The sequence below is a fragment of the Equus quagga genome, chromosome 10 (assembly GCF_021613505.1).
Source record: "Equus quagga isolate Etosha38 chromosome 10, UCLA_HA_Equagga_1.0, whole genome shotgun sequence".
In the NCBI taxonomy this organism is placed as follows: Eukaryota; Metazoa; Chordata; class Mammalia; order Perissodactyla; family Equidae; genus Equus; species Equus quagga.
The window spans coordinates 97725548-97752214 of NC_060276.1; the positions used below are offsets into that span (position 1 = coordinate 97725548).

The following is a 26667-nucleotide window of genomic DNA, read 5'->3' on the forward strand; positions in this document are numbered from 1 at the left end:
AGGCCCCACACTGGGAACTCCAAACTGGTGGTTAGGCATGTAGCCAGAAGAACATTTTATATACCCATCTCAGTTCGTTTCCATCACCCCTAGTGACTCTGTCATAATATCCACCCCCAGTCTGATCTCACTTGCTAATGAAGTTGTTGTTCAAATAACTACACAGAGTGTGTGTTTCCGTGGGATTTAGCATTATATCATTTCATTAGCAAATGTGGCTCTTGAATTTGAAGAATGGATAGAACAACAACAACTGAGTCCTGGAGCACTATGGAAATGGCCTTATTGCTAACTAATCATCTACAGGACAGTATTTATAGTAAATCAACAGAAAGAAATAGAATGTTAATATCGGCTATTTGGCTCACTAAGAGACTCTCAGCCTTCCAAATATAGCTTCCACAGGAATAACCACTGGAATAAAATTTAAATTTTAAATGCCTCTTCATTTTTAAAATGCATGATTTATACTGCTTATCAAATATTTTTAAGGACAGAATCATGATTTCTCACTTTACTGGAAATAACACCGGTGCTTATGTGACAACACAAATATTCTGACTTTCCTTGTAGTGATGGAGAATAAGAATATCTTTTTGAATCACGAGATGCTCTACCTAGATCTATAAGTGGAACATACGCAGGTTTGAATAAAGTAGAATACCATTTGAACCTAAAGTCTACATATGACATTTTTGTTCTTAAGAACAATTCCCGGGTGAAAAAGTTTGTGTGAATTGTTGTTTTTCCAAGTTTTCTTTTTGTCCTAAGCTACTGTGGTTTCTTTACACACAGAGTGGCACGTTATTCTTAAGGCAGGAATATTTCACTGCCTTCAGTTTGCCTGTTAACTTGAAACACAGTTTCTCACACCATAACCCTAGTTAAACTCGCCCATCTTGGCTGCCATCTTGGAATATGCAAATTTGTCACACCCATGTAGTTATGCATTTTACATTTTTGATCCGACTCCTAACTTACAATTCTTACTGTGAAAAGTCAAAGACACCAATTCTGTGAGTTTTTCCTTAAAGTTCTTACAGCAAAATATTTTGATGAGACCTTTTTGGAATTACAATTGAGAATAATGTGATGATGTGTGTGGTAGACCAGGGACTATGATGAAACCACCGTGCCATGCTGCCTTATTTATGTTCAACATTCACGTCTCAGATTCTGAGAAGAAAACCGGCAAATGTCTCCCTTTAGGCCTGCTATCCTGAGTCCCTGTGGCTTGGTTTATCTGAGAAATTTGTCAAAGAAATGCTATCTCAGAATTTGACATTGAGAAAACCAGGTGTATTTCCTCTTGATAGATAAGGTGAAATGTGACGCCATGTGTTAGAATTTCATCTTCACTTTGGCAAGCAGAAGCTTTCGGCCATGTACACGCAACTCGATCTTCCCTTACTGCTTTTCTCTTCTTAACCCTAGTTCTAATGTTTTATTATTATTTTATTAATTTTGTTGTTATATTTGTCATTTATATAAGTCAACCTTAAATCCTGTCTTATATATGAATTATAAAAAGAACGTTTATAATCCTTTCTTATAGAGATAGTGGATGCATGGTTAGACAGAACCGTCACAAACAGGGCAGCCCTGAGAATGATTCAAAATGTGTGAACTCTCGCAACTCTGAATGAAGGAGTGATATCTCCATAATGAATGAGGTGGACTGCCCATAGTAGGAAGAAGAAAATTTACTAATATTTTGCTAATTGCTATTAACTGCACATGAATTACTATGCGTTGGCTCCTGTTAGTGCTTTTATGCAAATGCTATGTGCATTCAGTAAGCTTTTGATCGAGAAGAAAATGCAGACAAAAAAGATGTAATCCTTTATAAATCTGGGTTAAATATGGAACTAATGCCCATCCTATGGAGTAACCATGGTTTTATCTAGTTTACAAGGCATGCAGTTGTGAGGTTTTAAAAGCATATGATTTGGCCTTTAATATCTGGGAATACATCTATAAGAATGCATATTATAGTTAAAGTCTCACTTATAGACTTTAAAAGCATATTCTTTATTTTTTTAAATAGAATGGTCATTGTTGGCTTTAATAGAGCTTAGAAACTAAAATAGGCATTAGTCATCTTAAAATTCCTGACCAAATTGTTTGTTCAATGCAAAATTAATTGTAAACGAGTGTTGCCAGGAGAGGTTATGACTTAGTTCCCGTGTATTCTCTCTCATTTCCTGCTTTGTTTATAAAGCTAAAAGCAAATTACTTAGGACAGCAATGTCAAATCATGTTCTTTACCCAAGGCATCTGATTTTAGATAGCGCTGTGTGTGTTTTAAAAGCCCCCACCTCAACTTAGGCAAATAGAACCTTCGTTTACCATGCTGTTCCCATCCTGCCTTTGAAACTTCTGAAAAGGCCATGCGGGGTAATTGTTTCAGACATCTGCTTAGCATACTTTGAAGTGCATATAAGTTCTTTTTCAGTTTCATTTGAACCCCAGCTGTCTTCACCGAAGTCTATAATCAATCTGAAGTCTCTTATTAAGTTCTGCATCAGCCTCTCAAGGAGACCTAAAAGCTAATTCATGTAGAATTGCCATTTTCTACTAATTCATTTGTCAGCTCTCCAAATTCCAACAAAAACAAATGCAAAGACTATTAATTTGACTCTTCATAAACAACTTATGTAAGTGTAGTATACATTGGAATCAAGCAAATCATTTAAAACAGTGGGTGGGAGGAAATGAGTTGATGGCATTCAACAGGCTTTCTTTTTGACTGTTTCGAGATGCCTTCCACATTCGAAGCACAAAGCCGCTTATTTAGTAAAAGAAACATCCTCTGCTTTTACTTTCATAAATAAGATAATTACTGGGTGAACTTTGCTTAAAGATAGGAAGAGGCTTTAGAACAGTTGGAAAGGGGACATGTTCTTTTTATCATTGAACTTATTTTAATTGGGACTTCTTTGTATCCCTTTGATGGACTGTGATAGAAGAAGGAGCTAGAACGGGTTACCATTGTTATTGCATTAGATCAGAATTGTACAGCTCTTCTTCTGGTCATGGGATATTTAGGAGAACAGGGATAATCAAAATGTTCAGCTAATGAGTTCGTCTGGCATTATTCTATTAAAGAAGCATTTAATTAGATAATAAAAATTCCTCCGAAGATTAGCATCCTTCCTACTATTTGAAAACAACCATCTCAAAAACTGATCCTTTAATATGCCAATCCTGTTTACTGAGGATTTACTCCAGAAGCTTTGTTTGTGGCTGGTAGTAATTATAAATACAATTCCTCCAGAGGCTTAGGTAACAAAAGACTATTCAAAACAAAACTTAAGTAATATAGTATCAGCATTAACGGATCTAAAAACTCAGTCACTCGTTCGTTTGTGATATAGTTAAAACCTATACCCAGAGAAGTCTGATCTCATTATAGTGTGTGAATGTTTAATTTATTCCATGAGTAGAATTGTATTGGGAATTGTATTAATGGCATCTTGGTTTTCCTGGGAATATTATTATTTCGCATCAAGCTGAGGGAGCGAGAATTTTTATTAGCTTGTTTGTATGTGTGCATGTACCACATTAACTAGAAACAGTTTTAAAATGCGAGTTATTTATTTAACCAAAATTCCATGTTTCCTTAGAAAATGGAAGCGCACAGCCAATGTATTTTTCATTCTCCTTTGACATCTAGCAAAGTTGTAACAAGTTTAAAGTTCACAATTATGTTGCTCTCCTACCGCAAGCACAAGGAATGATTTAAGAACAAATAACCCAAGGAGTGCGCTCCTGCTGTGTTCCTGTCATGCTTGGCAATTACAATTTTTAAAATTACACAGTTACCACTGGCTCCAATATTATGCCTTACACAACCTTACATTAACGAAGTTAAGCAATGGCGTTGAATAATTGTTCTCTGTAAACCAGTTTTCTGGGTGTTACGGGAACAGATGTGCCCATGATGCTAATGTAACCCTCTTATTTTAATGGGGCCTCAGAAGAGTAAACTTTTTCATAATAAGATTTTTTTCATACTAAAATAATATTTTTAGTTAGAGTTTACATTCACTATACATTTTTCTGTCAACGGCATTTGCCGAAAGCAGTGCTTCTCAAACTTTTCTGTCAGTTCTCTTAACGGCCAAGGAGGTGAACCCCGATATCTTCCTCTTCCACCTGCTTACCTCCTTTTTCTATGAGCATGAGATTTCTTTCATGTTTGTTTTCTTTTTAAAATCTCATTTCAATTTTGTGATCTTCTCCATAATGTATTTGTTGTGTTTTAATATAAAGATGTTTTTCTCCAAGATCTTAAGTGAAATGAATGAGCCAGCGTATTCACCTATGGGTATGAAAGCTTAGTTTGAAAAGCGTGATGGGGAAAATTACCCAAATTGTGCAGGCTTCATCTTTTTCCGTCAACTTGTTTCTTTTATGTGCACATACACAAAGGGTACACCCTTGCCATTTCAAATTTGTCTTTTGCGGTTTTATCTGATCGTTGCGATCCAAAAGGTCCATGACGTGTAGCCGTTTGTCATTTTGAACACGTATTCTTTGAGGCTTTTGTGCAGCAGTCGCTTAACTAATGACTTGGCTGGTGGTAAAGGTCAGGTTCCCTGGAAGCAGCCCCTGAGAACAGGGTTCTGGGTGCGCGTGATTTATAGACGGTCTGCTTTCAGGAGAAGCCTGTATGGGAGTTAGGGAAGCATAATAAGGGGAAGAAAGAGCCAAGGAAGTATGCCATCCCAGGAAAAATCTTGCTTTGTATCTTGATCCATATGGAGAGAGCTCAGAAGTATAAAACACACAGCAGAGTTGTCCTTTTATACCCCAGCCAGCCATTGGCTGTAGCCAGCAGTGTGCTATTAATATTTATCCACGAGCTCTGAGGTGAGATGAACACTGATTTGTAGCATTTTCCAACCGTCGTGGCGTAAATACTCCCACCATGGCTGATTCAAGCTCCCCGCATGATCTCACTGAAGGTGGAAGTGGGAAGACACACACACAATTGACTCTTGGGCTCTGCTCCAGCATCCCCACGGGCTGTGGCCCACCACTGGGGACATGAGTTACCTCCCAGGTCAGGGGTGTGTGTTACCTCTTGGGCTTGGGGCCTTCCATCAGCAGAGGTCACCTTTCTGAAGAAGAGAGGCAGCTGTGAAACATTAGTAACCAACAATCACAGCAGCTGAGGGATGGATGCCCTTGCCGGGGAAAGCGTCCCCTACAACTGGTAAGGAAACCTAGTAATCCACTCAGCCTTCCTACCTCAACATGGCTTTTCCAATGCTGTTTTGTTATTGCACATGTAATATGAAAATTTTGTTTCTTTATGGAAAATCCATCCTCCCCCCTACCCTACCTCCTAGGTACTTATTGGAATTGGTAATGGAAGGGAAGAGTTAATGAGAAGTTCTAAGAAAGTGATGATTATTAGTCAGGAAATGGCTTTATAAGTGACTTTGACTTTATAGTTACATAATCTGTAAGTATCTGAATTGATCAGATATTTGTGAATCTGAGGATTCAACTTATTCAGACATAATCATTGAGAATGTCAAGAATTTTCTCTGGCAGTGGTTCTCACCTTAGGGTACCTCGGAATCACCTGGAGGGCTTGTGGAAACCCAGATTGGTGAACCCCCTCTCCAGAAGGTCTGGGGCAGGGCAGAGTCTGTATTTCTAACCAGTTCCCAGGTGATGGTGATTGCGCTGGTCCAGGGACACTTTGAGACCTGTCTTTCAATAGTAAAGCTACAATATATGCATGTAAATACATTTGTTGTTTATTCTTAGTAATTCTTCAATTATAAGTAATAAATATATCATTTGTTTTTTTTTATATTTATCAACATCCAGGGCATTTAATTTAAAAATGAATACAGGCACATGGCCTCCCGTGAGAGTGACTGATGGTTTAGGTAGGGAGCATAGTTACACTCTGAAACCTTGAAATGAATAATGGCCTGCTCTTTCTGAATCTCTCTTGTGAAAGACATTCACAGTCCTTTATTCCGGTTTTCCTGTTGGTATTTTAATTGCACTCATACAGTTTTTGAGTTGCTTCGGATGACATACGGCTTAACTTGCCTTCCGTTATTAATACTTTAAAATTAAGATTTTAGTCACATAATTCTATCACGTTTACCAATAACAATAGTTAAGTTTAAAAATTCTCCTCATAATTTTCTGCCAAACATGCTGATTAGAAGCAAGTACTTTACAGAGTTTCTGAAATCTGGGACATTCAGAATAGTTGAGACTATTCAACTTTTGAAAATTAAAACCTGCTTGCCAGATAGGAATAGCTAACAGCTTATCCAGGAATTCTAACATTTTATAACTCAACTCTCTGCTGAGGCTCTGTGTTCAGGGGAGGAGGGTATCGAATTGCGTGTAGAAATGGATATAGATGTGGGGTGAAACTGGGAGAGTAACTGGGAGAAAGTAGAAGATAGTCTTAACTGCAATAATTGAGGCAGGGGGACTTTTCTTCCCAAAGGTGGTGCAAAAGCCCTCTATTAAATGCCTGTGAAAACGTTTATGGTTGTGGTATATGGTGAGTGGTATATATAATCAGAATTATGGGATAAACATAATAGAAACAAATGTCTTAAAATATGCTTTAACATTAAACAAGCAATATTCAAAACAAACTTTCCCCCTTATTCTGGAATCCTTTTGGGGGGGGGGATGGAAATAAAGGAAATTGTATGTTAAAAGTAATTTGATTAATGTTCAATGTAAAATTGAAATAGCTATGTATAAACCCACTCAAATCAAGTATACATTAAATAATTGAGTTAACTGAATTAGGCAGAGTAAGGGCACATTGATTTTCAATGTTTCTGAAGATTGGTCCACATATCGTTGTTATGTTTTTGTTTGTAAACTTCGATATTTATTAAGTTTTCACAGGGTGTTCAGCCCTGAAATGTCAAACTCTCTTAACCAGAATGAGGCTGGAGAATCTAACATTAAGATAGATTCCTACTTTCTTTTAAGGAATTGATTTTTATGGTGAATTTTTTTTTTCTTCATATAGTTAAGAGCCTGCCAGTCCTGTTTCAAAACACATTGTTTTTAGAAGTCTTGTTCCCTGGGATTCCTCATTGTTACAGATTTAGTGGGCTCTTTGGAAACTTTTCCCTATATTCAGATCCTATCATTGTGACCTTCACATGGCATTAAGTAAGTTGGCAAAGAGAATAAAGTCAATTTATCAGCAATATATCCCAAAGTACAGTAATTAAATGGAAACTGACGTGAATGAGGGAAATAAGCAATATATTGGTGTATTTTTTAGAACCAATGACAAACCACCACTGAGTTTTATTTTATTTACTTATTTTCCTACTCTTAAAACATTATAACCCAATTCGGAGTCTAGACATTGCTGTGAACCTAAATCCTATTAGATCTCATTAGATAATACTGCACCCATTTAGCTGCCCCATGGTCTGAGGCTCTTATCTGTCCCAAGGACAAGTAGGCTACATGCAACAACATTTCACCTACTTCACCCACCACTCGTCAGTTGGCTGTTGGCCTGCACATATTTCTAGCAGGAACAGGGCTAAAGCCAGAGAATAGTTCATTGTTTTCAACCTACACAAACCCCATACTAAAATCGCCACGAGGGTTATCCAATATAATGGTGACTTTTGTGCAACCAATGAAGCATAAGGTTAAAAGAAATATAAACTCAACAAATGAGCATGAGTTCTGTTGATCCTTTGGCTTACACAGTGAACAAAATATTATCTTTGGAACCCCCCTGACCTTGTGTTTATAAAGGTTGAAGGAAGATGTTTTCAAGGTTGTCTCAGAGTTAAAATTGCCTGGAGGTTGGGGTTGAGCGTCATGTGCAGGATGGGTCTTAATGAAATTTGACCCACTTTGACTTTCAAAAGAATCTTAAATTCTTAGTGAAGAGATTATCTTTTAAAGATTTTAAACCCTTTTTTCAACTGAAAAAGTATTCTCCTTAGATAATTAATACAGCATCACTCCCACAGATTTTTGAGGCTACTAAGTCATATTCGTATTTTGAAAAAGAAAAAAAAAATCTATTACCATGAAAGTATATATATTTTTTTTTGTTAGTAGCATACCAATCACTTTTTTTAAAGGGTAGATTTGGCTAATGACTTTGAATTTTTTTCTGAAATAACATTTGAGTACATTAATTAGACAGCTTGACACTTAGACACATTTGTTTAAGGTGTAATTTATTCATCATTCACATGTACTTAAGTGGACGTTATCATGATAGTAGTTGTCATAACAGAATATAATAGGATATGAATTTAGATCTTACCTTAAGACGTGATCAGAAAAATCAGAGGAATATGTTAAAGGTAAAAGTTCTCAATACATGGTGAAAAAGATGAAAAACGGAGTAAACTCTTGACTCCACTTAAGAAGTTAGATCTTTCACACACATGTATATACATCAAAGTAAAAACAATAACCACCAATAGATCTGAAAGGGCAACATCACTTGGAAGTAAACGCATAGAACTTTCTTTTTAGCCTAGGAATACGATGAAATGAAGATGAACCATTATAAAAAATTTACCAACCTAATTTTTAAACATGCTGTCGCATAGATTTTAATGAGGAAATCCACTTTGTGTTCATTTCATTTCACCATTTCACTTTAAATAGCCGAATGTCTCATTCTTCTGTTGTTCCATTCGTAGGAAAGAAAGACATTTTGGAAAGAATAAAAACATTTATTAAATTCAGGAGCTACAATAATCTGAAAGTAAAAGTGGATATTGAAGGGCATTTTACAATCCTCTTCAGCCCTCTTCCATTTAATTATTGTCATCTCAGCTCTTAGAAAATTTATATCCACCTTTGATTCAGTTCTGCTTTAGTATTTCTAAGTTGTTAGCAATATATTGAATGGAAAATCAAATCAGGAAAAATCCATTTTGTTTCAATAGTGAGTGCCTTCCCTATAGAACTAAAATTAAATAAATGTGCCTAGTATAAAGCAAATTAGGTGGCGCATATTGCACAGATACCTCACAACCCTAGATTTTTCTATTAATCATTATTCATACATGCAGCAGTAGCCTAATTTGTTTTATTGGGAAAAAAAGAATCTCTTGGGAATACTATATACAATACCATAGCTTGTCCTGCATTTTCTTGGTCAAAAGTGTTGCCTTTTATAGCTATGGATACATTTTGGCTTGGAATTTCTTTTTTTATGAGCCTGTATAATAACAGTGATCATTTAAAGAAATTATATCCATTAGAGTTAAGCTGCATGATCATAGGAAGTCGTCTGTTACATACTCTGCTCTCTCTCTAGTGCCTGGAATATTCTCTGGCATATAATAGGTGCTCAATAATTTTTTTGGAATGGGTGAATAAACAAACATGCACAAAAGCACAAGGCAAAATCCTCTCTTTCAGGTACGTAAGACCTTTGGGAATTATTTTACAGATAATTTGCTCCCATCTGCCGCCATCCTATCTCTAGTCATTGTTACTTCTTGCCCGAACTTACAAACACTCGTTGTCACTTCTTTTGCCTCTTCAGAATGGCCACAATCTTATACTGATCTGCTTGAAGTTTTCTAGTTGAATATGTCACACCTGGATGAATGTGCCTTTTGTGTTGTTCCCCTCTGTGGGTGACTTCAGTCACCTTATCTACTCAGGGAGTCTCTTCTGACCTGCCTCAGCATCCTTCTTTGCGCTTTCCAAATGCCGTGGCACAACTTCTCATAGCGTGATTATGTTGTTTTTTAATAACCCCCTAAATTGTCTACCTCTGCTAATGACTGTGAGTCTGTTGAGAGTTCCATTTTCCCAGTGCATAGAAGATGTATACCATAGAGTACATATATGCATAGTACATAGTGGATATAAAATAAGTGTTTTCAAGTGAGTGGTAATTAATTCTAACTGAAAGAGTTGCTGGGAATATGCCGTTTTCCTTTGCAGAAACCTTCATTATCTGCATTGCAAAGACCACCTCATTCAAACCCATTGCAATCTCGCTCCAAGAAAATGCCCATGATTTTTCTTCCACAATTGCCCTGTATTGCATGCTTCAACTTATTAAAGACTGTCGCTCTTCCTCAAACACATTAAGCTTTCCTACCTCTTGCCCTTGTTCAAGCTCTGAACAAGTATCTTTCCTCCTCCCACATGTTTCCTCTTCCTTTAGCAGTTTCATGTACCCACATCCCAATGTCTAGTTCAAGCAGACCTTATAAAGCTATGTGATAGAGGAGTGAGGAAAGACAAGTTTCCCCAGGGGTGATATTAGAAATTGGCTCCAAAGATGCAGGTACCAGAGAAAGAATCTTAGTCTGTGGCTCTCTCGTGGATGTCGTTATTACCCTCTGCTTTGCAGAGTCTCCCTGAACTAGACTGACTAGGACCTCATGTGACTTTGTCTTCCCCATGTTGCCTAACACCATGCTTAACTGGTTGTAGGTGGAGTAAAAGAAGAAGAAACAGACCCGACCTTCTCCTGCATCTTACGACAGCCCTGATGCGTCCTTGTTACTAACTCCTTTTTTACACAAGAGGAAATGCGTGGAAAATATTTGTGAATGAACTTTTTCTTTAGTGGAAAATCCCAAAAATGAGAGAGAGGGAGGAGAAAGAGACAGAGACAAAGAGAGAGACAGAGACAGAGACCATCCATAATCTCAACCACAGCATCTATAGTCCTAATCTCTGCAAGTGCCTCTTTGGGCAGAGTAGAAAAGGGTACCTCTTTCTTCGAAGAGATCCCTGGCCCTGCGCCAAGGCTCACCAATTCGCTAGTGGAGCCCAGGCTGGAGTCCAGCCCCCTTTGGCCCCGCGGCCAGGCCACTATACAATTCCACGTGGATACTCCAGGATGTAGTCTTCTCATCTTTTCCTATATAAATGTTTTTAACACTTTTATTCAGTCTTGCCAAAATGCCCCCACAGACGGCTACACCAAGAGTCTCACCACCAGCAGAACAGATTTTCCTCAAATAGATTACTCCCCTTTTTTCCCATTTGTTCCATTTTTATGAAAACTCCCCAGTTGGTACCAAAAATTGGAATGTTATGTTCTTGCTGAGAAGGTCAGAGATGCTTCAGAAATTAGCACATGCTCCAACGTAAAATAAATCAAGTAATAGATCTAAAGAATTCAGATATGGAACCTAAAAGAAATGAGCAGGTTTCTCTTCTTTCACTTAGGAATTCAGTGTCAGATTTCTGTAGGAAACTATGTTTATGAAGCAATTTGAGAATACCGTTGGTTTGAAATATTAATAACTAATGCAAAAATGCCGAATTCTCTTGACTGTTTATTCTCTAATAAAAATGTATTGAGGGATTATCATGTACTCGGTGCAAGAATACTCTGGGGAAAAAAATAATATAGAATTGCCTTAACGAAGAGTAGCGTCCTGAGAAGGGAGAGACAATGAATTAATAAATAGGCAAATAAATATGCACTTAGAAATTGTGATCAGTGCTAAGAAGGAAAACAGGGTGCTGAGACAGGAAAAATAAGGGGTGCTTACCTTAGATAGAGCAACCAGGGATGGGCTCCCTGTAACAGTCACATTAACTGAGATCTGCGGTCTATGAATAGAAGCCAGCTAGGCAGAGAGCGGGAATGGAAAACTCTAAGCAGAGGGGACAGCATGCATGAAGGGTCTAAGTCAAGAATAAGCCAGGTGCGATGGAGGAATGCAGCATCTTCTAAGTTCTTGTTAAAAATGCCAAATTCTCAGCTGCATCCTGGACCTACTGAATCAAAGACACTGGCGTGGGACCCAGCAATCTGTGTTCACAAGCCCTCCACGTGATTATGACGCATGCAATCGTTTGAGAGTCACTGCCTTAGACTGATGTTTTGAGCCATGTAGGGAAGGGTGAGAGCAAGACAATATCCCTAGGCAGGGGCGATAGTAGTGCCAAATGTGGGCCCAGACCATGAACATTTTCGACTGGCAGGAATGTTGGCTAATTCACAAAACCTGTTAAATGTAGAACTTAATCTGTCTAAAATAACTCTTGAATTTGACTATCAATGTCCTTGTGGTTGATGTTTTTAATGGTGTATGGATTATTCCTTATTTTTAAATAAGTAAATAGATTTCATTAACTGCCATCTTGCTAATGTTTGTCACATACAATTAAAATTTCTCAGAAAGAAAATAGTGGCATTTCTTCTGTTTCCTTGGCAGCCTAAAAACATGGCCTGCTTAAATGATTTATTTATCCTCATTAGAGACTTTTTTCTTTTAATTGTGTATATTTTGCATTTAGCCTCTGTAAAACACTCATGAACTACCTTTTTATTTGTTTTAATTGTGTCATTAGAAAGCTCCGGAAAGCTTGAAATGTTTTTGGGTTTTGTTTTTTTTGGTTCATTTGCTTTGTTTTTCTATAAAGGGGAAATAATTAGCAGCCAGGGTTAGGATTCTAGAAAGTAGTACCCAAGGGACTTAAAATAACTCAGATGTGTACAACTTATTCTTATAAGTCAAAACCTTTCCTTCGTGATCAATTCTGTCCTTTTCCTCATTTCCAATTTATATTTGTGGAGGCAAAATGAACATAAAAAGGAAAGAAGATGGACACGATAAGTGTGGTAAAGCTATAATTCAGCTTTTATTTTAAGAACATTGGGGTTATAGGCTTCATTGTGAAGCCATATCCTGAAAGGTGAAGAATTATGAATGCAAAGGAGAAAATAATGTTAAAAACAGAATTTATGCTTTTGTGTTTGGGTGTGCAGGCCTTTTCAATAATATGAAGAAAAACTAGAGATTATTTTTCACAAAAACATGAGCATTCCTTATGGAAAAAAACAAAGCAGTTAATTGCTATGCTTTTAGTGTCACAAATTTGGAAGTGTGGTGACTCTGAGGGGAAACCATAGTTAAAATATAATTACTGCTAAATGCTTAGGAAATAAAAGCACCAGATTTCTTCATGCCTCTAAACTTCACATTGTTCTCCTAAAATCTGGTGGGTTTTTTTTAGTTTAACCTACCTCAAGTCATCCTGATTATACTCCATCCAGGTCATTTGTTCTGAGTCTGTTTCGTTATTTATGTCCTTATTGAGTTTGCTTATCAAAAGTGATCATGCCCAAATATGAAAGCATACAAAAACGGTCCTGAAAACTGAACGCAAGGGAGACAATGAAAAAAACAGCATAATATTTGGCCTTCAGGCTACCACGATAAAAACGGATGCCAGAATGGAATGCAGTCGCATCCGTATTCAAAAAAGGTACATGTTTCAATGGCATGATGTATCGTCAAGAATGTCTGTCCCAGAGGCAAAAGTGATACTAAAGGCAGAGCGATGTACTCATTCAGTCTGCAGACTACCCCCCGTGTCTTAGCTCCACACGATCCCTCAGTACTTCACAGAAATCAGGGACTCGATCTTATGGAAAGGGTGGTATGTCTCAGTTTTGTTGGAGATCTATGGGATGGCCCCCAATGTTAGTAAGGAGAATTCCCATAAGACTCTTGCACACACACACAGAAAGTACCTGACATCTGAAGTCCAAGAGTAAAGGAGATTAGGGAACTGGATCAAGTTAGTCTACGGAACTGGATGAAGTTAGTCTACGTAGTGGATGCTGTTGCCACCCCAGCCAGATTCCTTCACTGGGCTGGTGCACTCATCCCCCAGCAACTCTGAGTGTTGGCTGCTAAAGACTCATAGTTGCACCCTTTTCCAGGAAACCTCCCTCAGCCAAAAGGAAGCCACCTTGCCTGGGAAGTTACACCACCCCTCCTCCCCTAAGACTGCCAGAGGGTAGCTAATGGCCAACAACTGATTGACACTGGGGTAGAAAAGGACAATTCCTTTGTCTCAAGAAAGGACCAAATACGGTATAATTTGTGCTCCAGAGCTCCCCATGGGACCTGGCCGATGCTGGTCTCCAACTGAGACCACATCCTTATTTAGATTTCTTGCCCTGTTCTCCTGCTTCTCTCACTCCCCTTTTTTCTTTTTTCTTTCTTTTTTTTTTTTTTTTTTTTTTTTTGCTGAGAAAAATTTCCCCTGAGCTAACATCTGTTGCAAATCTTCCTCTATTTTGTATGTGGGTGGCCGCCGACATGTAGTGTAGGTCTGTACCCAGGAACCGAACCTGGGCCACCGAAGTGGAGCAGGCCAAACTTAACCACTAGGCCACGGGGCCGGCCCCTCACTCTTCTTCTTTTAAGAGCACTGACTCTGCTTCTCCAAAATGCTAAGGCAGCAGGTATCGGAGACAAAAGCTAAACCTACATCCTGGGCACCACACCATGCAGAGAACAAACCACAGTAAAGAGCCAAGAATTACAGATAACAATGGAAGTCTCCAAGCCTGATCCATTTCATGAAAGGCTTGCCTACATCTCATCTTGTGTTTCTTTGTTATTGGTCCAACCATATTTGAGCAGCCCATTCCCCCTAGGTATTTTAGAGGCTCCGCTAGGCCTCTGATCCTCTGGGCAAAGCAGGATATGGTCCCTGACGCTCTAAGCCCCAGTGGCGAGCACTCACTCTCGTCGGGATGATACACCCATACAGAAATGCAGAAGCTACAAAACACAGCTAGACTGTACCTGCCCCCAAATCCTGGATGACTGGGTTCTAAGAGGCCTTCCCTGAGCCATATATAAGAGCCCCAATACCAGTACTAAAGACCAGAATTGCAGGACACGATTTCCATTTTCTCCCCTTCAGCTTCTAGCTACTAACCCAGCATGAAGAATCCTGGGACTTTCCCTTATATCTCCTCTTTCTAGGCTATTTTTCAGGGGTTTTCATTCACAAACATTGTTCACTGTAGAGAGAAATGCCCTTAGTCACTACTTTGTTTTTCAGGTAGTATTTGTAATGTAAATTTCTCTGCACAGTATATATAGTCCTGGAATGATGTTTCATCGTCAGACCCTACTAATTTTGAATTTCTACTAAGTGAGATAGGACCTCTGTGAATTAGTAGGTTAAGATTTTAAGAAGAATGTTTATTATCCCTAAGAAGGGAGGTTTTTCAGACTCAGTAGCACCATTAATATAGAAATAAAATGCAGTAGGGCAAGCCCTGGTGGCCTAGTGGTTAAGCTCAGCATGCTCCACTTCAGCAGCCTGGGTTTGGTTGCCAGGGGTGGACCTACACCACTTGTCTGTCAGTGGCCATGCTGTGGCAGTGACTCATGTACAAAAAGAGGAAGATTGGCAGCAGATGTTAGGTCAAGGCAAATCTTCCTCAGCAAAAAAAAAAGAAAAAGAAAAAGAAAATGCAATAAATAAATAATCACATCACATTATTTATAAATAAATTCATAAACGGCAGAGCTAATTCGAGCATCCCAGAGTCTCCTCTCCTTCTTGGTTGCTTGTGCAGCTACTCCTGTTGTGGCCTTTCTTGGATTGTCCTGGACCTCCACCGCTGACCCCTCTTCTTTCTCTCCATCTACAAGCCGCATCTTGCTTCACTTCCCTCCTAATCCAGTTTAGATTCCATGGTCTGTTTTTCAATCACATTCCGGCTAAAATTTAAACTCCTTTGTCCTTAAGTGTTTGTGCCACAACCATCTGACAAAAACCCAAACCTGGATCAACTGTTTTCTCCATGCTTGCATGGAACAACGTTGGAGAGAATTTGGGCAGATTGGTTCTGCTAAAAAATTTTGGTCCTAAGCCTCAAATGAGCCCTCAGCACTGTCTGGCAACCTCACTCGTTTCTTAGGTCAACTCCCATTCACAATCATTAGCACAACTAATTCAAATGTTCCCACTTACCCTTAATTTATGTTTTCATTCAATGAATACCCGTTACACACCAATTTTATGCCACGTCTGTTGCTTCCTACTTCACAGAGGACACCGAAACCCTCTCAGTAGAAGTCCCTCAACTTACTCTTTCCAGTCCTCCAAATTACCTTCTGTGCCTTGCAGACCAGTCCCTTAACTGTCAAGTCAAAACTGCTCCCTCAAAAGTGATCTTCCCTTGTTAATAGACAACTCCTTTCTTTCCTTGCAAGATGGCTGATGACTAAAATTCTAAGTCTCTATTTGAACAAATCTTTAGTTACATAAGGCTAAGCAAAGATCTGACAAGGAATTGAATTTCATAAAAAGAAAAAAAAACTTGACGTATCAGACTTATATATCATTCTAAATCAGTACTTTTATATCTATAATCAGACAACATTTAATGAAGTGAAAATTCTGCCTGCATGAAACTAGTCATAATAAAATTAGACTTGGTTTGCTCTTTTATGAAGACCATATTCCAGATGTTTAAGTGATTCAAAGAAAACCCACAGTATAATGGCTGCCTTCAATGTTTTCTCACTTACTGCTTCCAAACCGGAATGAAATCTAATGAAATTCTGGTGGTATTTAAATAGCACAGCATATTGTTCAGAGTTCATTGTACTTTCTGACATTTTATGTTTAGTGTTTAGTAATTTAAACATAAATTTATATGGACAATATTACAAGCTCTAATATTTGAAATATAGTCAAACCCAATGCTATGGCTCAAACCATAACCACCACTTAATCATAAACCATCCACTGCAATGGCAAAGTGCCTGCATTCACTCTTTAGATAGCATGCCCTATGATTCGGTGTTTAGGGGCTGTATTTCTTGTTATGTACACTTCTAGGCATTGGCAACCTACAGCAGCAAGCCATCCTTGAGTATTATGGAGCTGCCACCAGAATCGAGGTCAACTGCTAATGTGAAGACTGACTTGGACACTCTCCTGCCTCCTTTTTCTCTTCCTCTTTTCTGCCATCAGTTACCTCCTTTCCTCCATCCTCAATGAGCTTAGTGCCCTGACGATGATTTCTAGCTGGCTAAAGTTCTTCAATCTGCTCAGGCCCACCACGATAGCGCCCCAAAGTAAACCTTTGCACCAAACTCTCTCTTTACCAACTGACCTTCCCCCCATCGAAGCTTCCATTTCTCTTAACAAAAACTTAGGTATTCCGATTAAACTGAACATACGGCTTTTTCCCCTTAATTGATGACAATACTAGTAGCAGTAGCAGTGGTAGCAAAATAGTATTAGTAAATACTTATAATAGGTGCTCTCTATTCCAACTGAGTTAGGACCTAGAGTTCAACAGTTAATTGAAAAAGTCAGTTAAATCAGGAAATCATCAAAAATGGCTTAAACATTTTATCTTAGAATAGTCACCAATATGTTAATGTTGTGTAAGTTTTTTCTTTGAGTGTAGATTCACTAATTGGAGTTCTCCATAAATCACACTGATAATATAAACTTCTTGATTTCCAGTTTCTTTAAGGTAGAGAGAGTCCATCAGGAAGCATGAGAAGCATTCTGACTACAGAATCCTTCTGAATTTTTCAGATTGTTTTCCTAATCTTTTATGGTTGTCTTGTCCACACCCAATTCAACAATACTTTTTCATTTTAAGCAACTTTCCAGAGTATATAGCCTGGTTTTCATAGAAATAATAAGTTATTTTCTTTCTTAGACTTATATTTCTTTGGTTTAGGAAATCTTTAATCAAATTATGTAATTGCAAAAGTAACTGGCAAAAACAAGTTTGAGAACACACACACAACTGACAGCTCAACTAATGAGTGCTGAAGGCCTTGCACACTGACGGATACCCTAACATTTTACTTAGAGGTTGTTAGAGGCCCCATTCAGTGTTTTTCACAGAGGAATGAAGACTCCAGCTAATCTGGTGAGTCTTAAATGGACATCAGTTAAGAGAACTTCTACTATAATTGCTAGATATGAGCAAACAAAAGAAGCCACAAGATCCCATGACAGTGGAGAGAGGGAGGGAGGGGGAAAGAAGGTGGTAGGGAGGGAGAGTGAGTGTTATGGTTGATTATGAGTGCTGGAACTTATTTTTTAATCCCCTCCATCCTCCAAAACATTGATGAAGGATTAAAATCTGTGTCCTGAACTTTGGGGGAGGAAGTAAGTAAAACTCAAAATATTCTAATAAGAGACATTTGAACATGTAAGTTGCATGATCCAAAGGGAGTTGAAATCTAGATATGACTTTACTGAGATGGATATTCAACTTAATGGCTGCGAACCATGCTAGCGAAGACAGATGATTAGCATACAGGGTTAATCTGCAGTATTGTCAGATTCTGCCTGGCTGTCCTGCCATCTCTGCAATGGTTTCCTGTTTACACTTCCCACTTATATGATATTTACTTATGGTTACAAGAAACACATGTTATTATCCAGAAGAGAATGGTTCCATTTTGTAATCATTGTCCTTGTCCAGGTTTCCCCATTGACATTTAAGAAATCTGTTTTCTAACCTTTCTATTACGCAAAACAAAGTGATTATGGATCATTTCCTTTTAGAGATATGAATTCGTGTATGTGGATTTTAACCCCCTCTCTCCATGGGCACTTATCCTGATTTTTTAAATCCATATATTTACTTATAAGGAAATGGAATAATAATATTTACTATCAATCCCTATAAAAACTTTCTTACTTTCAGACCGATTCCTATGATATTTCACTCACATGAAGTTGAATAAAGATGAATACATCAGATATGATTTTTTGCATGTATGTGGTCAGTCAGAAGAGTTTTTGGGTTTTTTTTTTTTTAAAGATTGGCCTTGAGCTAACATCTGTTGCCAATCTTCTTTTTTTTTCTTCTTTTCCCCAAAGCCCCCCAGTACATAGTTGTATATTCTAGTTGTAGGGCCTGCTAGTTCTGCTATGTGGGATGTCACCTCAGCATGACTTGATGAGTGGTGCTAGGTCCGCACCCAGGATCTGAACCAGCGAAACTCTGGGCTGCCGAAGTGGAGCACGCGAACTTAACCACTTGGCCTCAGGGCTGGCCCCTGTTTTTATTTTTTATTGATGCATAATTCATATACTGTAAAATTCACCCTTTTAAAGGGCACACTTCAGTGGTGTTTAGTATAGTCACAAGGTTGTGCCAGCATCACCACTGTCTAATTCTGGAATATTTTCATCACTCCCAAAAGAAACCTCATGATTCTTTAATATAATATTTTTAAAGACTACCTTAAAAAAACTGTAAGTTTGAGCCAGGCCTGATGGCCTAGTGGTTAAAGTTTGGCGCTCTCACTACTTCAGTGGTCTGGGATCATTTCCTGGTCGCAGAACCACATCACCTGTCTGTCAGTAGCCGTGCTGTGGTGGTAGCTCACATAAAAGAAGTAGAAGGACTTAGAGCTAAGATATATAACCATGCGTTGGGGCTTTGGGGAGGAAAAAAAAAAAGGGAGCAAGACTGACAACAGATGTTAGCTCAGGGCGAATCTTTCCCTAGAAAACAAAAAACACCCTGTAAGTTCAACAGAGTGCTGAGCACAATGTCTCATGTTATCTGAGGACTATATAAGAGTCTTATACTCCATACAATACCGTGTTTTAGTGGTGAGATATTCAGGTTGATTTGAGAGGACAATGCCATTCTTTGTTTTTTTTTTTTTTTTCACTTAAAGAAATTTTTTTTTCCATTTTTCTCCCCAAAGCCCCCCGGTACATAGTTGTATATTCTTTGTTGTGGGTCCTTCTAGTTGTGGCATGTGGGACGCTGCCTCAGCGTGGTCTGATGAGCAGTACCATGTCCGCGCCCAGGATTCGAACCAACGAAACACTGGGCCGCCTGCAGCGGAGCGCGCGAACTTAACCACTCGGCCACGGGGCCAGCCCCAGGACAATGCCATTCTTATTTAGAATGTACATACTGGCTCCTTCCATTTGGAATGGGAGGGAATCGGAGTGTTATAGATGAGGTCAGTGTAAAAAATGGTTTTCTCAACATAGTGAACCAGAGAAATAACACCTGCTCAGAGCAAGCAAGTCAAAACAGCACGTATAGCCAAGTAAGTGATGCTGTCCTTGTGCACAGACATTACATTACATAAACTGTTCTCCTCAGTGAGGGAATTTGTCCCTTAGAAATTGCTCATTGGAACATTTGGACATCATGCATCATGTTAAAGATCCATAAATGTCATCTGGATAGGGTAGATATGATGCATGGTAATATCCTCCCCATATCTGCATAGGGTTCTTCTGCTCAACAGATTGTCGTGATGCATTGCATCAGAGAATCCCACTCCAGTGCTTCAGAGACAGCTGAGAAGCCCCATGGGAGCCTTCTTAAGTCATTGCCACAAGGACTAAAATACCAGGAGAGCAGGAAGCCATTCTTAGGACTTGACAAAATACCCTAATCTCCACATGAATCTATTTATTATGTAGTTGGCACAAAGTAGGAATGTAATATTTTATGATTGAGTATATCTTTTTAATGTAAAAAAAAAGGACCCATTTCTGGTTGTGAGATGAGTAGAATTTAGAATCTAGCAGCACTGTATTTTTCCTGTTACTTTACCAATCCAGGATTTTTTTGGAGAGGTATATGATATAACAATCTGGAGGCAGGCAAACCTAGATATGGATCCTAGGTTCCACAATTTTGACCCGTAGGCCCTTGGGCAAGGTCTAACCTCTACGAGTTTGTTTTTTCATGTCTCAAATGAGAATTCTCCAACTACCAACCGCATAGGGTTATTGTGTAGGAATAAAATTGGATTACACGTGGACAGAGCTCATCACAGGATTAGGCACCTAAGATGTGCTCAATAAATGTTAGTTATTTTTCACCTATTAATGAATGTTCACTGTTATAATATCACGATAATAGAGCAAATGTCACTGACACTGAACCCCAAACATAATAAGATATTTTGTAGTTCCCATGTGTCTGTTTCTTTGCTTTAAATGTTCTTATCTTCCAATTTACCCTTGACTATTTCACACAGGCACTTCGAGGAGAAATTGCGCCTCTTAAAGAGAATGTAAGCCACGTCAATGACCTTGCTCGCCAGCTCACCACGTTGGGCATTCAGCTGTCACCTTATAACCTCAGCACTCTGGAAGACCTGAACACCAGATGGAAGCTTCTGCAGGTAGGCACATTACGAGCATTGCGGTTCCTTGTGACAATAAGAGAATACACAGATAAAGCTTGTTTGTAAGGAACAATAAAAGTAATTTTTCATGTGATGTTCACAATAATATTTGTGAGTGTAGGACATTTTGTATTACTTAATAAGTCACTATATAAGTGTTTTAAGGTTATTAATATTCATTTTTATAAATGGCTGAAAGTTAGACTTTACTATATCTTGCAATAAACATGGAAGATAATGCTGAATCATGGTGGAAGAGCTAAATTACTGGCATGCAATTACTTTGTGCTATTATTGCTTGGGTTCTCAAAACATCTTCCCCTTTGGAATCCTAATTTAAACAAAAGTCAAAAGTAAGACACATTCTAAAACCTTTTAAAGAAGGAACATCCTATCACAAACCAACACGGAAGTTTTTCATGGGTTTGTATCATAAATATAGGGGCTGTAAGTGTGCTCAAGATCACGCTTATTAGCTGCAGAACCTTTGGCAAGTTATTAAAACTCCCTATGCCTCAGTGTTTCATCTGAAAAAAATGGGAATATTAGGTGTCTCTAAAATATCAGTTTGTTATTAGGATGAGAAGTCAAAATACATGGAAAGTGCTTGGAACAGTGCCAGCCACACGGTAACACTATATAAATTCTAGCTCTTGGTAATATTGCAGTTGTTGTTATTATTATTATTATTATCATTATAACACAGGTTTTGGAGTCAGACTTTCTAAGTGAGTGACCTTGAAGTCACTTGACCTTTCCGATTGTTAGTTTCCTCATTTGTAACATGCCTGCTGCTAAATTCATAGTATGAACTAATTCACGTAGGGTTATTAATACAGTACCTGTTTCACAGCAAGAACTCGGAAAATGTTTGTCATGGTGGAGGAGGAGTGTGTATATGTTCCTTATGTGAAGGACACTGTTAAACCCCAAAACCCTAAAACTGATTCAACCATAGATTTAGAGAATCGTTTTCTCTCCTTTTTCAATTTCATAGGATACAGACAGTATGCTCCTGAGGACAGAGAGGAAACTAGGTTTAAAACTATTTTCTTTCAATGTTGTAATAAAAAAAATAATAAACCAGGTTATTTTTCCTATTGGCAGTCCATTTAGGGGTATGATTGAAAGTTCTGTTAAAAAATTGCTAGATCTTTAATAAAAACAAGTTCCAAATTCAAGATCTCTTGAGATCTCATATAATTTAATTCTTGTTATGATGGATAGTCTTGAAATATTTGTATGATAGATTGTTATAAGTGGCATCCACTAAAGCAAGGCACTATAGTCAAGCAACGACATGCATTTCTATGTCTATTTGCTCCACAGGGCTTAAGTACTATTAAAATCTTATCAGTTTCATCCTTTGTATGTTTTTTATTTTAAGCATAAATAAAGAAAGTAATAAATGTCCAAGGAAAACCAATGGCTACATTTGCTCCATTCAAGCACGCTGGAACTATATCTTAAAATTCCTTTTAGAGAGCTGAATGCCACATTTGCTTTCAGAATCTCGTACAAGGTTTGTGACAGTGGCATGTGAATTTACAAATGAGGTCAAAACATTATGACTGACAGGAAAAGTTACAAAAATCAATGTTAAGTGATCCATTGTAGTTTCACTATTTATTTAGATGTAAAGTATGAGAAAATATTCATAGCTTAATTTTTATCCATTCTTTAAACTGAATAAGGACTTGGTCGGAAATATAAGGAAATACATGAAAGGAGATGGTACGATGTGGTAAAAAGAGCATTGGCATGAGTAGTAGAAGGCCTAACTTCAAACTGAATTCAGCTACTATTTGACCATGTTATCTTGGGAACCTCTCTCAGCTTCAGTTTCCTCATTTGAAAAATAAGACAATCCATTTTATCTAAGGTCACATCCAGTTCAGTCCTATGATTCTGTATCTGGATAGCTGGGGGAGATACAATATGACAAAATTTAGTTTAGATCAATGGAGTTGCTCCATCAATTAATAAGACAGATGTGGTTTGTTGGAATTATGCTTTCCCTTCCGTAATGCTCATTTTTAAGCCCTTCGTCCTCAAACCCACATATACACAGCCTTCTCATATTAAACAGTTCCATTGCTTTGTGGTCTATGCTTTTATTGTGCCAAATTTCACACGTTGCTATTTTTGAACATGACCTTAAGGATATGCTTAAAAAGTGTTTTTATCAGAAATCTGATTAATCTGAGGTTTTGGTTTGCGCATAACTGAGTCAAGTTGATTCCATTCTTTTCTTTGGCCCTTATTCTAACCACTCTCCTGTATTATAAATGTGAGTCCTTGTTCAGAAAGTGAACAAAGCAAGAAATGAGATTCACATCAAACAACTTTATCCCCATTTACTGGAAGAGCAACTCATATGTCCTGTGGAGAACATTTGCATTTAGAAGAATGTGAGACTAAAGAATCACCCAGCTTCTGTGGAGGGAAGTTTAAGCCCACCATCATTATGACATCATAGTTAATAAAAGATAAAGAGTTTAGCTGCAATGCTGTGTCAGTTACGAAAATCACGATAAAAAATAAGTATGAATTCATCTTTGTTTCTATGTCTGCTAAGACAAAGAGAAATCAAGAAATAGAGACTTTGAGTAGTGGGAAGGCAGATATAAACCTAAGAAAAAGAGTCTTAAATTTGGGCAAAATAGTATGATAGAAGGCATAGAGTTACATACTACCTGGCTATGCCAACTTGATATCAGAATATCCTGGGTTTAGTTACGTGATCCATTAATTTTTATTTTAAAAGAAAACCATGCTGGTTTTTTAGCCATACGTACTATCAGTCAAAATGATAGAAACAGATAAACCATGTAGATATGAACGTCAACAGCAGAGTAAGACCCAGTCACAATTTATCTGTACATGGAAATAGAGTGTATAGAGAGTTCTGAATTTATTTTGAATCCACAAATAGAAATTTAGAGACATTGCTTTGCCTGTTTGAAACACCCTGTGGGAATAAAATCCTATTTGCTCCCTCAGAGTGAACACATTAGTATGGATATTTCTACTAGACCATTTCACAATGTATTTTTGGCATAGGAAACCATCATTCCTTGTAGTTACAAAGAGATTTCATGTACATTATCTCATTTAATCCTTATAACATGGTTATGTATTATGATTCCTTATTATCACTATTCCCTTTTACAAGTAAGGAAACTAAAACTTTGAAGCATGAAGTGACATAGTCACAGCCACACAGCCTGTAATTGTCAGTCAGTATCTGAATCAGATCTTCTGAACTGCAACTCCCATGCTCTTCTTATTTCTTCTTCTCAAAGTCCTATTAAGTCTGGACTCAACAAAGTCATACTTTAAAGCTATTTTGGCCAACACAGGTATGAAATACTTCACTTTTTTTTCATGCTTCGCCTCTTTTTCAAATGATTCTCAGGGATATTAAGTTTGAAATCTTCCTTTTACAAACCGATGGATTAATGAGCCCAGTTCAGTGTACCTCTTAAAATCACAGCTGTAGTTTCAAATGTAAAATTAGAAAGCATTCTATTCCTCATTGTCTTTAGAACTCAGCAACTGTACTAAAATCCTCCAAAAGTGATTTTAATGAATTAGCTCTGAGAGCAGGACCAATGCTAATATTTGGTCCAGTAGAAATGAGTCTCGAAACCGAATGGGAAGAAAATTAAACTGATGATAAACCTTTCTGATTTTGAAGCAGTGCACACACATTTGGTGATGTGGTTGTGCTCTTTACTCACCAAGCACAAGTTCTATCGGGAATGTTCTCCCATAGGGCATATTGTAATCATTTCTCTGCATATCATGAGTAAGCCCACAAACAGCAAGAGAAGCTGCAAATACACTTTAATAGAAAGAGGACATGCTTTATTGCCTGTAGGATGTACGGAATGTAATCACGTGAAAAATATCAAATACGGAGACATTTCCAGGTATGACATTCTTTAAATATGTTTAAGGACAGAATCATGAATTATGTATGCTTTTAAAGGTTTCTGAGATTCTTCCAAAGTCATGCAGACAGTTATAGACTCCTTCACATCTCTGTGGTAACTTTCTGTCACGGAGATCTACACTATCATCTTCTGCATACTCCATTCTTCCTTTCTTTCTTTCTTTCCTTCTTCTTTCATTCGATCAGTACTGATTGAGCATCTGCTGTTTACAAAGCAGATAGTATAATCGTCCTATCTAGTCCGAGAGCATACTGACCAAAACGCCCTTTACTGCTTATGCCATCTTAAGCAAAATTTTATAGGTGGATTTGCTTTTATTACTTCCATAATGGCCCACCCTCTCCCCCTTTCTCCATGTTATAAACAAAAAATAAAAATGGGCTATTATAGTACTAACACTATAAACGTAATACCTTTTCAGTTCTCAGAATACAAATTCTTCAGTAATTTCTGACTGGGAATTTGGTCTACATAATCAAATTAGCAAGATTCATGGAAGGACATGGGATCATATTGAGGTGGCCAATAGAAATATTTGCATGGCTTTGTTTTTAGAAAACTAAGCAAGATTTCTGATTTAAAAAATTAAAACTTCCAGCAGAGCAGCTTCTGTTCTTTCCTTTGGTGAGATAGGTTTTTGAAGCGGGCTTCTCTCTCTATGTATGTATGTTTGTCCTTGTCATTGAGTACAAGATTTGACCTTTCAACTGTGTGGACAGATTTTAAACATTTTCCTCACACTCTTTTTTTTTTTTTTTTTTTTTTTAAAGATCCTGTACTAATCATTTTGCTTTATGAGGTCCTTTCTAGGCAAGGAGCCTAGGCAAGCTGTGCCATCTGCTGTTTGAAATAATGTAGACCTGTTACTAACGGAGGGTGAGGAGAGGACATCCAGCTTCCTCCACTTCAGTTTTGCTAAGGCTTGGTTCTACTGATGTCTTCTTCCATGTCCTTCCTTGACTTCTTCTTTAACAAGACCAAAAATTTGTCTGCTTCTGGTTAGACCGCAAAACTCAGGAGAAAATGATGAGTCTGAGGCCATGCTCAAAGGAAATATGTCTTCCTACATCAGTGGTTCTCAAATGTGAGTGAGCATCGGAACCATCTGGAAGACTTAGGAAAACACAGATCATGGACCCACCTCCAGAGCTTCTGATTCAGCAGGTCTGGAGCAGGGCCTGAGAGGCTGCATTTCTATCAAGCCCCCAAGTGAGACTGAAGCTGCTGAGCCAGGGACCACACTTCGAGGACCATTGTCCCACATTAAGCACTTTCCGGGGACAGCCAGGTTTAAAAGATTTAAAAATACATATATATATATATATATGTGTGTGTATATATATATATAAAATACATGTAAATATATGACTTCATACATATAAATATATGATACATATATTTACATATAATACATATAAATATATGATATAAAAATACATATATATATATGGCTTCTTAAGACACTTTGAGAAGTTTCGAGGCAGGTTGTAGAAAGTAAGTATAATGCCATGCAGAAAGTTCTGTTTTAGACGAGTGTTACAGTGCCATGGGAACATGGAGACCCAAGCTCTTAATGCTTGTCTTCAGCGCAGGAAGAGAAGGGTAAATGGAAACTTGGAGGGTGAAGGGAAGCGTCCTAGTAACACAATTTGCTGCTCTATGGATTTATAAATACAAACCCATAAATGTAAAAATGGATCAAAAGAATGAAAAGAATGTAAATAGGGATTTATAGTTCCTATATTTTAAGTCACATGGTCTAGAAT

The 26667-nt window shown here is 37.9% G+C and overlaps 1 protein-coding gene across 9 annotated transcripts in view; it reads left to right on the forward strand.

Moving 5' to 3' along the window:
- Nucleotides 1-26667, forward strand: part of DMD (dystrophin) — a 2273580-nt gene that overhangs the window by 1948553 nt on the left and 298360 nt on the right. For all 9 annotated transcript variants that reach the window (XM_046672830.1, XM_046672828.1, XM_046672833.1 and 6 more), the window contains one exon: nt 20793-20939. In XM_046672830.1, the coding sequence (XP_046528786.1) occupies nt 20793-20939 (147 nt within the window). The remainder of the gene's footprint in view (nt 1-20792; nt 20940-26667) is intronic.